Genomic DNA, 14,740 nt, shown 5'->3' on the forward strand with positions numbered 1-14,740 from the left:
ACTAGTGAAGTGCTTTGTGTGGAATGTGGCATTGTATGGATGCAGAAATATGGACATTATGATGAAGTGAATAGAAGCATTTGAAATGTAGATATGGAGAAGAATGGAATGTTTGAAATGGATAGACAGAATCAGAAATGAAGCTATGTTGGAAAGAGTGGGTGAAGAAAGAATGATGCTGAAACTGATCAGGAAGAGAAAAAGGAATTGGTTGGGTCACTGGTTAATAAGAAATTGTCTACTGAAGAATTCACTAGAAGGAATGGTGAACGGGAGAAAAGTTCTGGGCAGAAGAAGATATCAGATGCTAGACAACATTAAGATACATGGATCATATGCTGAGACAAAGAGGAAGGCAGGAAATATGAAAGAATGCTGAGTTTGCAGTGAACTTAACATTGTAATAGCTGTGTATCGGTATTATTTTAATAGAAAGTTTTGAAAATATGAAATTAAGTTGTTAGACTGCAATTTGACATTTCAATGAATTTGTTTAGCCTACTCTTAATAATACAGTATATTAGAACTCAACAGTGTTTTTCAAAAATACAACTGTATGAAATTAAATACAAAAGCAGATTCATAACGATCATAATGAACATTCGTACCTGATATAAACAAATTAATTTCCTAAATGAGAGGAGTTTTATCATAATAAAACGAATTTCTCTTCCTCAGGTTGGTATACACAAGTTTACAAAAACTTTATGAGACGATTCATTAGAAAAAAAGAAGAAAGTTAGCTTCCCTTATGAAAAGGTTGCCAGATTTGACAAAGCGTATTACATATAATTTGGAAACACACCTAAAAGGTAAAATGATATGCATTTGAAACAATGAGGGAATCGAACATACAAAATGTCAGAAAAATTTACACCTAAGTAGCGTTTGTGCTCATTTACAGTTAAGAAAGGGGGAAAAAAATATCATCAGATAGGTTAGAATGATATGAATGCCATATACCGGGAGTAAAATAATAGTACGGATTTACGTATTGGCATTGATATCTAAATCAATCAACAGCCATCGGTTAAGATAACTTGAAATTTCCATTATCACTCCCATACAAATGATTTCTCAATATCTGAACCATCCTTTGAGGGCACTAATGGCTATTTCCTTCACAATGCTGTGTGTTAGCCCCAGGTTTTTACATATGTTGGCAAAGAAGGAGGGTATGGTACCTCGTGCTCCCACTATCAGACCTATTACATCAATGTGGGACAGGCTGTATTTATCTTTATAGAACGGGATTGTTGGTTCATAGATCCATTTCTTTTCACTGTCCACCTCATGCGGTTGATCTGCATGTGTCTCAAATCTGATGGTGGGATCGAGAATGTATGCCAAGTTGTTCTTAATGGCAATGATATCAATTTGCTGAACACTTCCTTGTGTGGCTAGTCCCTGCACCTCTTGATGGACTGTAAACCCTACTTCCTTCAGTGCCTTGGCCAGCATAGAACGGACAGCATGGTGACGGATGTTGCGAAGGGCCTCACTATAGGGGCAGAAGCCAAGAATATAATAATATTCCTATAATCCCTGTTACACATGTTCTCTGGAACAAAATCCGTACCAAAATGCTACGAACATGACCAACATGTAAAATAATGAAGGCAATGATTCAAATGATAAAAACAGAAATAAACACTTGAAAGAAACGGTACTTTTTTTTTATCAAGAAAAAAAGTTGAACTACTTATAGATTCAACATACTTCAAGTTTAGTACAAACTTATCCTCACTTGCCAACACAGGGACATATTTTAATATCATTAACGAATGTATCAATAAACATGTTCACAGTGCTGGAGAGCACCTTATAGCCTAATGAATTATTTGAACACTTTTACAGGAATAAACAGTGATTATTTATTGATCAGTTTCCATAGGAACAAAGTTTATAGCCTAATAATCTTACAAAAATGTACGTCTATCTTGGAATTCCTCACAGCACACAATACAAGCAAATACAACTGAATATAATAAAAACACAAAATTTTTAAAAATAAAAACATTAAAATAAAATTAAAATGGACGTTTATGAACTTATCAGAAATACAACATTAAAACATTAAATTCATGTCAGTGGTATGGTAACTCTAGAGTTAAATTTCACTAGGCAATTTATATCATGTTAGTTTTTCATTTCTCTGAAAATGTCATTTCGTAGATGATTACATATTTCCAGGGTGTAGCACTATTACAACTATTTTTGAATTCATTTTACAACGTCATTATGCTACTTACTAGATACCTACTTAAAATTACAGGTGGGATTGCGATATTTTGATACCATTCATACTTATAAGAATCCAATATGTCCACACTTTTTCGTTTCTTTCACAATCATATTCATCTTTGCTCCTCTCGCTTATTCTCATCAACTGCATTTTTCACCATAAAACTGTTAAAAAAAATTGACCATACTTACAACACTTTGGAAAGTTAAGTTTCTAAAGAAAACACTACAGGAGGTAAATATTATGAAAGAGAGAATTTTTATGTTTAGGAAAACACCATATCATCTTTATTGCAAGTTATAATGTCCGTCAGTTGTGATTTAATATAACTGTAAATACCGAATGTAATGTGCTCTAATTCTTGTGTCTGAGAATTAAATAATTAATTTCAATTTCGAAATAATAACTAGTATGACTTCATCTGGGAAGAACTACCAAACATTCATCATTCATTATAGTCTATTCAAGTCTTGTATCAAAAATAAAGAAATTCTAATTTAGAATTTTCCCATTATTAGGTCTAATTTAAAAGAAGACCAAATTTTTTAATTGTTACACAATTTCTATGATATAATGATTTGACTTTGTTTTGGAATTTACCTTTTCAGTTCAGTTCTTTATTGTTCTATGGTATCAAATTGTTTAATTGAATACTGATACTTATCTTTTTTTTTCAGTGTGGTGAAACATTTGCAAATAAGACTTCGAAAACTGTGATTTTTAACGAAGAAATTCTTACTAGAATTACCAACTATTAAGATGTTTCATGAATAAGAACACACAAAAATGTGACATTTCTTCATTATTATTTTCAGAATGATAAAGACATTGACAATGTAAAATGCTATAAAAACAATACACAATAAACTAAATGCGTATGATTTCCAGTGTTATGTTCAATTTCTTTTTAATTTTAAGGAAAGAATTACTGGACTGAAGCCACTTACAAATAAAGAAGTGTTCTAGGAAGCTATTTTTCTCTGGTCTTTCTTCAACCTACAAAATTCAGTACTTCATAAAATCCTTAAAAACTCACACTTATTACAACAATACCATACTGCAAATAAAATGGACGTCTTACTACTACGATTTATTTAAAATCATCCGTCCTCAAGTGAGATTGACCACTGGGATCCAGAATTAACAAACATAAAAAGATAAAGAGAAATTATACGAGTAAAATAATTATTCGATTTGTATATTAAAACAAAAAATTATGTGTTAACATATAAATGATAGTGTAGAATTTGAAGAGAGGCCTTCAGAATTTCCATCATAATCTTCTGAACCTCATAAAAGGGAATTTAAAAAGACTTAAGGATATTACATTTAAATTTTGGTAAATAACCCCTCGCTCCAAATAGTAAGCCTATAACATCCCAGTTGTAAAGCGAAATACCATATTTTTCACTGAGGTATGGAAGACAAGGTAGATAATATTTAGCTCGCTAGAACAGTAACGAAATGTACACATTAATATAATGTCGTTGTAAAACAATACAGTTCAATATACATTTCAATGTAAATTGCCACACAACACTGAAATGTATGTCTTAGAAATATCACTGAATTGCACGAACTGATTATTTCTGTCATTCAGCATAAAAAAAAAATTCATATTGCTTAGATACTCAACACAACATTTCTTAGGCAATGGAACAAACATTTAGTTATTTATCTACCTATCCATATTTGTAACAAGCTCAAACCATTGTCGTAATGCGTCACTCAAGACAGTTGGAAGAGCATTAATATCTCTAAGAATTAAATAAAAGGGGAAAGGGAAGTTATCCAGGTATGATGAAAATCCTACGAATGTACCTCCACTGAATACTGAATGCTGGATGTCCAGACAAGAGTCCTGAAACATACAAAATTTAAAGTTAGTACCAATACTGAACTGAAAGATTGTAATCCAGTAAATATTGGATTGATGCAAATGATCGTAGTATTTTTTCGCTGTGACAAGTTTTTATTTGAGATGACGTTGTTCTATCTTCTTAATGTATCCAGCTGTTTGCTGACAACATAAAGTCCACTATAGTCCACTGTAGTCTATTCAGTTGTTGTTTATTTCACGTTGATAAATATTAATATTTAATATGGAGAAACATTTTTTCGATCAGTAACTACAATAGTAAGAGGCACAATACGTTCTCAACATAAAAAATGCTGGCACCAGTATTACTGAGATACAACCATCAGAGATTTTCGAGAATGCAGTAGATTTTGAATTGAGTAATGTCGTAACAGCCACTCATTTTTATAGTTGTGCAAATAATATGAGATATAATATTTTTAAACAACTTAAAGATAGGCACATACTGCTACTGAAATTGAGTTGTACACTGTGTAACGTACCTATATTATTCATGAGCACAAGTGCACTTACACGTGCAGAGACACACACACATACACACACGTGATGAAATTAAATATAAATAGGTCAGAACTTTAGAGACAAGTTTCACTATTACGTTCACATACATTACGTGATTCCCTCACGATATTGTCTTGGAAATGATAGCTTTCAGTAATTATGTAATCAAGTTTTAAAATAAACTTGCAAACTATTCTTATAAAGTGAACAAAGTTTGGTTTACCTTCCTTATCATTTATGAAACATTAACAAGCTCTCTTTTGGAATGTAAAAGGAAATGTACCAGTACATGATTTTCGTTACCTTGCTCTCAGGGTTGTCCAAAATTACGAACACCATGAATATTCCGCTCTCTCTTGCTCTTCTGACTGCCTGCTTCACTCTGTCAGCACCTTCACTCACGATGCGACCATCTGAAATGATGACCAACAACTGGGCTCGCTCAGCGCTGCTTGCGGCTCGCGAGCGAGTGGCAGTTAACATGGTTGTTGCGAAGTCCACAAGCTGACCCACTCGTGTTTTCTTCTGCTCAAAAGAGAACTGCTGCAGCAACCTAAAATCACGTAATAATAATAATAATAATAATAATAATAATAATAATAACAATAATTACAACAACAACAACTTACTTACTTACTGGCTTTCAAGGAACCCGGAGGTTCATTGCCGCCCTCACATAAGTCCGCCACCGGTCCCTATCCTGAGCAAGATTAATCCAGTCTCTACCATCATACCCCACCTCCCTCAAATCCATTATAATTTTATCTTCCCATCGACGTCTCGGCCTCCCAAAGGTCTTCTCCCCTCTGGCCTCCCAACTAACACTCTATATGCAATTCTGGATTCGCCCATACGTGCTACATATCCTGCCCATCTCAAACGTCTGGATTTTATGTTCCTAATTATGTCAGGTGAAGAATACAATGCGTGCAGCTCTGCATTGTGTAACTTTCTCCATTCTCCTGTAACTTCATCCCTCTTAGCCCCAAATATTTTCCTAAGAATCTTATTCTCAAACACCCTTAACCTATGTTCCTCTCTCAGAGTGAGAGTCCAAGTTTCACAGCCATACAGAACAACCGGTAATATGACTGTTTTATAAATTCTAACTTTCAGATTTTTTGACAGCAGACTAGATGACAAAAGCTTCTCAACCGAATAATAACAGGCATTTCCCATATTTATTCTGTGTTTAATTTCCTCCAGAGTGTCATTCACATTTGTTACTGTTGCTCCAAGATATTTGAATTTTTCCACCTCTTCGAAGGATAAATCTCCAACTTTTATAGTTCCATTTCGTAAAATATTCTGATCACGAGACATAATCATATACTTAGTCTTTTCTGGATTTACTTCCAACCCTATCTCTTTACTTGCTTCAACTAGAATTTCCGTGTTTTCCCTAATTGTTTGTGGATTTTCTCCTAACATATTCACGTCATCCGCATAGACAAGAAACTGATGTAACCTGTTCAATTCCAAACCTTCTGTGTTATCCTGAACTTTCCTAATGGCATATTCTAGAGCGAAGTTAGAAAGTAAAGGTGATAGTGCATCTCCCTGCTTTAGCCCGCAGTGAATTGGAAAAGCATCAGATAGAAACTGGCCTATACGGACTCTGCTGTAAGTTTCACTAAGACACATTTTAATTAATCGAACTAGTTTCTTGGGAATACCAAATTCAATAAGAATATTATATAAAACTTCTCTCTTAACCGAGTCATACGCCTTTTTGAAATCTATGAATAACTGATGTACTGTACCCTTATACTCCCATTTTTTCTCCAATATCTGTCGAATACAGAAAATCTGATCAATAGTTGATCTATTACGCCTGAAACCACACTGATGATCCCCAATAATTTCATCTACATATGGAGTTAATCTTCTCAAAAGGATATTCGACAAAATTTTGTACGACGTCAACAAAAGTGATATTCCTCGAAAGTTACTACAGTTAGTCTTGTCCCCCTTCTTAAAAATAGGTAAAAAAAAACAGCTTGTTACGAAACCTAACAATAAGCCAACAACAACAATAATAATAATGATAATAATAATAATGATAATAATAATAATAATAATAATAATAATAATAATAATAATAATAGTAATAATAATAGTAATAATAATAGTCTGATAAAAAATATAGATAAATAACACGTACAAGTGGGGTTGCACTTTTATGTGATGCTCAATTCCCAAGTCATTCCCCTCCAGAACCTAGTGAGAAGAAAGACGTAGTTCTACGCAAAAACAACGCTGAACATGGCGCAACTGTTAGTCTACTGTATAATGTGAGTCTAAAGACAACAAAAACCACCACAGATGATAGTAACTCACCTCGCTCCACTCTGCTCTGTGAAAGGATCCCCAAGCTGATGCAGTATTTTAGGAGTCTCTCCAAAGCTTATCACAGCTAATTCTCCGGCCTCCAACAGCGTCAATGCCCGACTTACGAGAGCAAGTGATTCAAATGCAAGCTGAGGGTTATAAAATAAAATACCCTATTAATTAAACACACAAAACACCAGAAGCAATGTCTAATTTTACGGGAATTTACTGCATGTCATAATTTAAATAAATTGTACTGTCATTATATTCTTTGAAATAGATCACAATGTTTTTATTAATTTCAATGACTTCCACTGAACACTGTATTCATATACAGACATGCAACATTCCTTTCCAATAAAGTATGAATTTTATGACAGAATTTGTAGTTAATAATTTCCCTAAAAACAAGTAAAACACGAAGTCTGTACAAATTACTTTACAATAATTGGCTTTGTATTGTTGTCATTAATGGCATTATATTTATACAACATTGCAGTCTTCACCTTGGTACGGTACTTTTTAAAACTACAATACATTCTAATTATGAGTATGATCAATAATAACTTTACTATTGTAGACAAAACCTTCATAACATGATATTTTCATTAAAATATAGACCAGCTTTCTATATACCGATGTCCAATTAGGTTTATTACTGCTCATAAAAATTTCCGATTTTCAAAAAGCCTGTAGGCCTATCTTTATTCAGTCTGCAATATTCCACAGATTCATTCATGAATGTTTTCATTCTCTCAGACTGTCCATGGTACATATATTGTACATAATCAAACAATTCTAGTTGCTTTATTTTTTTCTCTCTTTCCTCCAAAAATTCTCGTTCAAAGTAATTATGCGTATATTTCTGTTTTTACATTTCCTGGAGTTTCTACAAGACTTTAGGGGCCCCATACATACAAAGACTTAGCTGAATTGGATGATTGCCCATACATACTCATACTTATCTCCTAGACTTGTAGTTTACCAAGGAGACATAAGAGGTCGTTGAAGTTATTTCCCATGGAGAAATGCAATCACTCGAGAAATACAGTTCCTCCACAGTTCTGGTTCATTTGTTCATGATTCCTTAGCGCTATTTTCAAATAGTATATCTGTAGTTTCGCATTATAAATGTTATAACTTTTTTATTTTTCATAAGCACAGAAAAGATTTATACATTTCTATATATATCCCAAGAAAAATGCATGATAATAGTTCTTTGACTAGCTTTCATAACTTGCTGCCATTTCGCTACAGAGAATTGCAAAACTTAACAATGAATTCTCTACCAAATGCTTGCAGTATCGTTTGTTTACTTTTTCTGCCACTTAATTTGGAGAGCGCTATAGTCGAAAAATTTCAAGCAGTCCTAGAAGTCTGGAGGCTTGTCTTAAGGCCAAAAGCCTCCTGTGGATTTGGGTTTGTGCACCAGATACATCTATGTGCATCTGTGTCTGAAGTGGAAATCTTTTTAACATAGGTTTTTTACTAAACTTCTAATCAATATGTAAATGTACTTTTGATTATGTTGTATTTTTCCAATTTTTAGTTATTGTTTTACTCCATAAAATGAAATTTTCTAGCTTGTAAAATTCTTTCTCTTACTGTTTCTATACATTTTTCACTATCTAAAATGATTTTGTGCAATTTTTCGTTAATGCACAAACAATGAAGCTTTTTAAAAGTTGAAGCTTTATCCCTGTGATTTCCACAAAACTGTAACACATATAATTATAGTGTAATAATTCGCGAAAAATAATTTTATTTCCAAATTAATTAGAAGATTACGACAGTAACTTTGTTCCTAATGATATAAAGAGTTATGCATATAATATACAATGAATTTCTTACTTACATGTTAACTTATTGTAAGAATGTTTTCTTTTAGTGTTAATAAATAAAACCAGGATTTTACATTGTGATGTTCTCCATGAATTAATGACTGGAATAATTACAATTTATACATAGAGATAACTGAAATGTAAGAATGATCTGAAAAATGTAAGTAATTTGCTCACCTCTTTGGAATGATTGTCAGCCATACTAGACGAGTCATCAATTGCTAGAACTATCTGATATTCACGTTTAGAAGGCTTTGTTCTTCGGAGCCAGATTTTGTCTTTTCGGAATTGGCTGGCTATGTATGGAATGACCTGTAATGAATGAATACCACAATTATTACATACAAATTATTGACTTTAAAGCACTTCTTGGCATCTTAAATTGATTTATAAAAGTCGTTCTTAGTAGCCGAGGTTTTTAGCATGGGAAATGAAGTCAGTATGTCCTATGTTGAAAATTTATGAAAAACAAAAGAATTCTCCTCTCAATGGGAGCATACTTCAAGACAAAATTTATCCACTCTTTTTCTCATGTCAAAAAATCAACTCCGCTTTATCTATGAACCTTTAAGGAGTATTGAATTTAGGTTTACTGGTGATCCCACCTTCGAAATGAAATTCTAGACTGTCACACTACTAGAATGACAATGATAATTGAGAAATATTGGGATGTCACAGGAGAGCTGGACTACTCAAAGAAAAACCACTGGCTTGCCCAACACAAATTATAAATTCTGAGTGGATCAGCAGGGATTTGAAGAAGGGTCTCCTGCCTTATAAGCCCTGGTAGCACTTTGATTAAAAAATGTATTTCTGTCCTAATTCATTTAAAAAAGAAAACTGTTCACAAGCATAGATTCTTTGATCAAATCATTAGCAGTAATACATATATTTTGTTCCGAATTTCTAGTAAATAATAATCCGTGGCGCTATAGCCCGTGAAGGACCTAGACCAACAGCCGGCTGCTGGCCTCACGCCCACATGCCGAAGCAGAGGTGGACGATCATCCAACCAGAATGCAGGTATTGTGTGGTTAGCACGATGATCCCCCCAGCTATTATAGCTGGGTTTCGCAACTGGATTTCGCTACCTATTGTAGCTCCCCAAGCACATCACGATGCTGGGTGGGCACTGGTCCCATACAATGGCCGAAATTTCATGAGAAAATTTCTTCCCCCATGAGGACTCAAACCAGCGCGCATTCCGTAACGCGAGTCCTAGGCACGATGCCTTAGACCACAACACCACGACGCGGGACTCCAAATTCCTAGTATCCATGGCATAATATAAATTATCAGATGAATTTCTGTTGAGCTAAGAACAATCGAACAAATGCAAAACATAGGGCCGTATTCATAGACATTTTTAGCGCGGGCTTTCGGTGGATTATCAGCGTTTTTCGTATTCATAAACCAGTGTTAGCGATAGGATATGATTTGAATTCTGTACTAGTAACCAGTGGATAGCCGGGGCTAGCTTAGTACGCTCGTAGCGCGTGCTGCGAAATGTCTATGAATAGCACCCTTAGAAATTAGCAACTCACTTTTCTCATGTTGATTCTACGTCCTGTACGATAGTCTCCTCGAAGCCGTGATGCCTGTGTGGGTTCCAGCACCAGCCTCAACTGCTCACTCAGATCACGAGCCAATCCAGACGTGATGGTGCTGAACGATTCCCAAGCTTTCTCTGCTTCTGTGCTGGCTGGAGGCTGTAATACACCAAAATAAAACACACACTTAATATACAGTGCGGAAGGGAAGTCACTCTGTACTAAAAAGTGGGGTGTACGCAGTAGCAACAACATTTACATTAGGGCACGAACTCCCATTTGTAACTGCAGCATATCCTAGCTATACAACCAGTGGCGGCTCGCATTAAGGGGCACATGGGCACGTGCCCCACCATTCGTTTTTCCACAAAAAAATAAATAAATAAATAAAGCAATTTTTGCTTAAAATTATCGGTTCAAAACTTAATGATTTAAGAGCTTCCATTCAAGCATAAACATATTGTGAAATATGAATGCTTTCAGCTACAGCGAGCGAGTGGAATCGTTTGGTTCGGGCTCCATAGTTATAGTGGCCATCCTTTGCTCATGCACACAGGTAACTCAAGAGTTTCAAGTGCAAGAAGAGTGGTGTGAGGTGATGGATGCGGGGTCGGCCAGGGCACAGTCATTCGCGTGATCATCCTTTGCACATGCACAAATCGTTTTAACAATGTGTATATAGAACGCGATGCTACCGTTGCGTATAGAAGTATGATGGTAACACTGCCATGGCCCAAAGAGTTGCCATCTTAGCTATTCTGTAGCTTTTTTAGTTTAGTTATTGTAATTGCTACATTTCATATGAGGCAATGCTTAACTATGTTTTCCGATTAATTTAGCTACTAAAATTAAACCGTTTACCATTGTTAATATAGAAGATTCTTCTTCTTTGGCACTACGGCCCTTGTAGTCTAGTCTTGGCCTCCCTTAGGATCTTGGTCCATTCCTGTCCAACCAGAGCCTTCTGCCTCCATCTTCTCATGCCTAGAGTCCTTAAATCTTCCTCCACTCCATCCAACCATCTTAGTTTCTGTCTGCCAATATTGCGCCTGCCTTCTGGTTTTGTGTTTAGAATCTTTTTTGGTATTCTCTGATCATTCATCCTGATTACATGTCCTAACCATTCCAACCTACGGGCTTTGATTTCAGCAACAATATCTGGAGATTTATATTGAGTTTTCAGTTCTGTATTATATCTAACTCTCCAGTGCCCATTCTCATATTTAGGACCATAGATTTTCCTTTCCCATGTCATCAGTTGTTGTTCCATTTTCTTCGACAGAGTCCAAGTTTCACTGCCATAAAGCACAATTGGTCTTACGACTGTTTTATATAATGTAAGTTTTGCTTTTTTACTTATGGATCTTGCTCTCAAAGTTTTGTTAAGGGCTCTCAGGCATCTATTAATATAGAACATTAGCTATATTCAAAATTATGGTAGGCTACTTTTTTATTAAGAGTGTTGGCAACATTGACAACCGTACGAAATACAGGTTCTCAGTTCCCGCATTTGTATTCATAGCGGCAATAATAAAATTCTGAGTGTTATTAATAATTCTCTTCCTTTTTATTTTAAGTGTGAAGTTAGTTACATTAGTGTTCGTTGTGTGCTTGTGTACTTCAATATGAATAAAGTTAGTGAACTAATTGGAAGGCAATTAGATTTCGACAGCAGAGTTCGCAACAAGAAAGACTGACAGCATTAGCAATGCTTTCAATTGAGAGTAAAATAGTGCATTTGATTCCTAACTTCAATCAACGAGTTATCGAAGTATTTATTCGAGCTAAGGACTTCATCTATAAATAGAAAGATTAGTGTATAATGCATTTTTGATATTTACATTTTGCTATTGAAATTTTCAGCAATTATTCAGTATGGCAAGCCTATGTTCGTGTAGTGAGGAATCTATGGGTTCAATTAATCCAATATTAGTGTTTTAATTAGTGGTTTAATTATGTAAATCCTACTTAATTGTAATCTAATACTAATATGTATACTAATGTGTTTATTTTTATTTTTACTGTGTACATTTTTTTATTGAATTAATGGCTTCTGTTTTTATGCGATTCGTATTTGATTCTAACAACATTAATATGTATTCCACTATGTTTATTTTTATTTTATGAGGTAAATTTTATGTAACTACCTCTTTTGATCTCATTATGTACCTAAATTGTATCAGTATGTAATTACTTAATTACGATCCAGTTTTATGTTCAACTGTGTAACCAAGTTTAATCCTGGTTGAGTGTAAGAGACAGCCTTAACTCTGCCAGGTTAAATAAAGTCATTATTATTATTATTATTATTATTATTATTATTATTATTATTATTATAAGTTGTGCCCTGCCAAATAATTTGGTCACCAGCCGCCACTGTAGACAACTCCCTTTGAAGGACATGCCAGGGGTTGCTGCCAACTAAAATACTTTCTCTAATAGCAGACCATCAATTGCTTCAGTGCGCACAATACATGATTCTGTCCAAATACTACTCAAAAACTATAATAATGAAAAGAGATACTAGAAAAGAAGATAAGAAGAAGAAATGTAGTCCACAGGACACTAACAGAGGTCATATCCACAAATGCAAGACTTGAACAAATAAAGCAAAACAATATGACCATTAGAAAACAATGGCATGACATCATCTTATACCTTAGTAATAGTCTATCAATCATTCTGTTTACTGACCTCACTCCATGTTGACAACTGATCCTCCAGCTGGGACCTCAGAGCATGGTAGTCATCAGCGGATATGATGTCCTGAGGAGACACATCACCTTGTATCTCACCGAACAAGGTGTGGAATGTGGATTCGTTGCCCCTCGCTGCACCCAGTGTCTCAATCTTCTCTCCCTCCACTTCCACACTCATATCTACATCCCCACCCTCATCAACTTTCTCGCCAGATCTCTTCTCATTTCTTTCTTTTCTTTTCTTCTCACTCGCAACTTTATCTGCCTTTTGAGTGGGAATTTCATTCTCCTCCTCTACGTCTTCATTGTCTTGCATTTCTATGTCATCATCTTCTTTGGGCTCGTCACCAGTGGTGTCTTCTTCATTTGGTACCGGCTGCTTTTCTGCTTGTTCCTATTGTTGAAAAGAAAAACATTTTTTTTTGGTATTAATGATATGCGCAAATATGTTAAATACTTCATTTTATGCATGGAAAATGCAAATCCCTTAATGAAAGTAAAAAATTAAGTGAAACATATCCGCGAATTTTCGCGAAATTGATAGAAATCCACGAAATTACTTCATAATCACGAGATTTTCAATGAAAAATGACTCTCTCTTCCAAATAAAACGTGAAAATTTTCGTTATAAAATATACATGAACATTTCCACATATTTGATCGTTCAGTATCACATACATGTGACATCTGGCAACGATGTAAGCATAGTTTCAGGGACTACTTCCAGAGAGCAGTGGAAGCAGACAACGATCATTTCTCTTTCCCGCAACAACCGCTTCGTGAGATCAAGAAAGCAGGGCCATGACCCCTTCACAGTCGAATGAAATTTAACTATGAATTGAATTAATGATGCAAACAATTTTCTGTTAGTTTCAAAGGGATTGTTTCAATAATAATTTAAAAAAATTATTATTTTATTATTTTTAAGTTTCTTTAGGGTGCGAAAAATGCTCGGAATTGCTTGTTTTATTTTTACGAAATATTCACCGAAATTAAACCATTTTAATCACCGAAATCTGGGTAAAATAATCACTATAAATTCACACCCCTACTAATAAATACTTTTAAGTTTTGTTACAAAATACTTTACTTCGATACTTAGGGCATACAAGTGGGAGAACTTAATCAAGAAAGGATTTTTGTTGACCTGGTCGTCATTAGACAAGAGAGGTTTTCCTCTATATATGGAGTACGAATCCAGTAGCTTAATTTAACTTACTTTTCTAATATAAATTCATTTTATTGACTACATTTCGGTGAATGGTGCACAAAACATTTTAATGTGCCTCATTCCATGGAAATTGTTATAAAAGCAGGAAATTACTGATCACACAAATTATTGTTTTTAATCCTTAGGAAGTCACGCAGTTTTTCCTAACTTGCGTGGAATATTACTATATCCCAATTGGACGGAGTTATACAAAAAGAGACCAACTAACAAAAACCTGTTTTACCACTGAAGTAAATGTCGTTATTTTATTAAGCATTTTATGCAAAAAGTATTGTAACATTCATACTATTATAAAAATAGCACAGATAATAATAATAATAATAATAATAATAATAATAATAATAATAATAATAAAAAGGCTAATCTATTTTTAATAACAGAGCAGCACTTGATTTAATACTGCAAAGAAAAATAAATAAATGGATGGATGGATGGATGGATGGATGGATGGATGGATGGATGG

The 14,740-nt window shown here is 34.4% G+C and overlaps 1 protein-coding gene across 1 annotated transcript in view; it reads right to left on the reverse strand.

Annotated features, from left to right (window-relative positions):
- Positions 1–1,849: 1,849 nt before the first annotated feature.
- LOC138692277 (midasin-like) overlaps positions 1,850–14,740 on the reverse strand; it is a 414,487-nt gene continuing 401,596 nt past the window's right edge. Inside the window, exons 35-40 of the mRNA XM_069815450.1 lie at positions 13,042–13,440; positions 10,342–10,506; positions 8,975–9,109; positions 6,966–7,105; positions 4,929–5,178; positions 1,850–4,106 (exon numbers count right to left, since the gene is read on the reverse strand). Coding sequence (XP_069671551.1) covers positions 3,924–4,106; positions 4,929–5,178; positions 6,966–7,105; positions 8,975–9,109; positions 10,342–10,506; positions 13,042–13,440 — 1,272 coding nt within the window. The 3' untranslated portion in view covers positions 1,850–3,923. The remainder of the gene's footprint in view (positions 4,107–4,928; positions 5,179–6,965; positions 7,106–8,974; positions 9,110–10,341; positions 10,507–13,041; positions 13,441–14,740) is intronic.

The sequence above is a fragment of the Periplaneta americana genome, chromosome 16 (genome assembly GCF_040183065.1).
Source record: "Periplaneta americana isolate PAMFEO1 chromosome 16, P.americana_PAMFEO1_priV1, whole genome shotgun sequence".
Classification (NCBI taxonomy): domain Eukaryota; kingdom Metazoa; phylum Arthropoda; class Insecta; order Blattodea; family Blattidae; genus Periplaneta; species Periplaneta americana.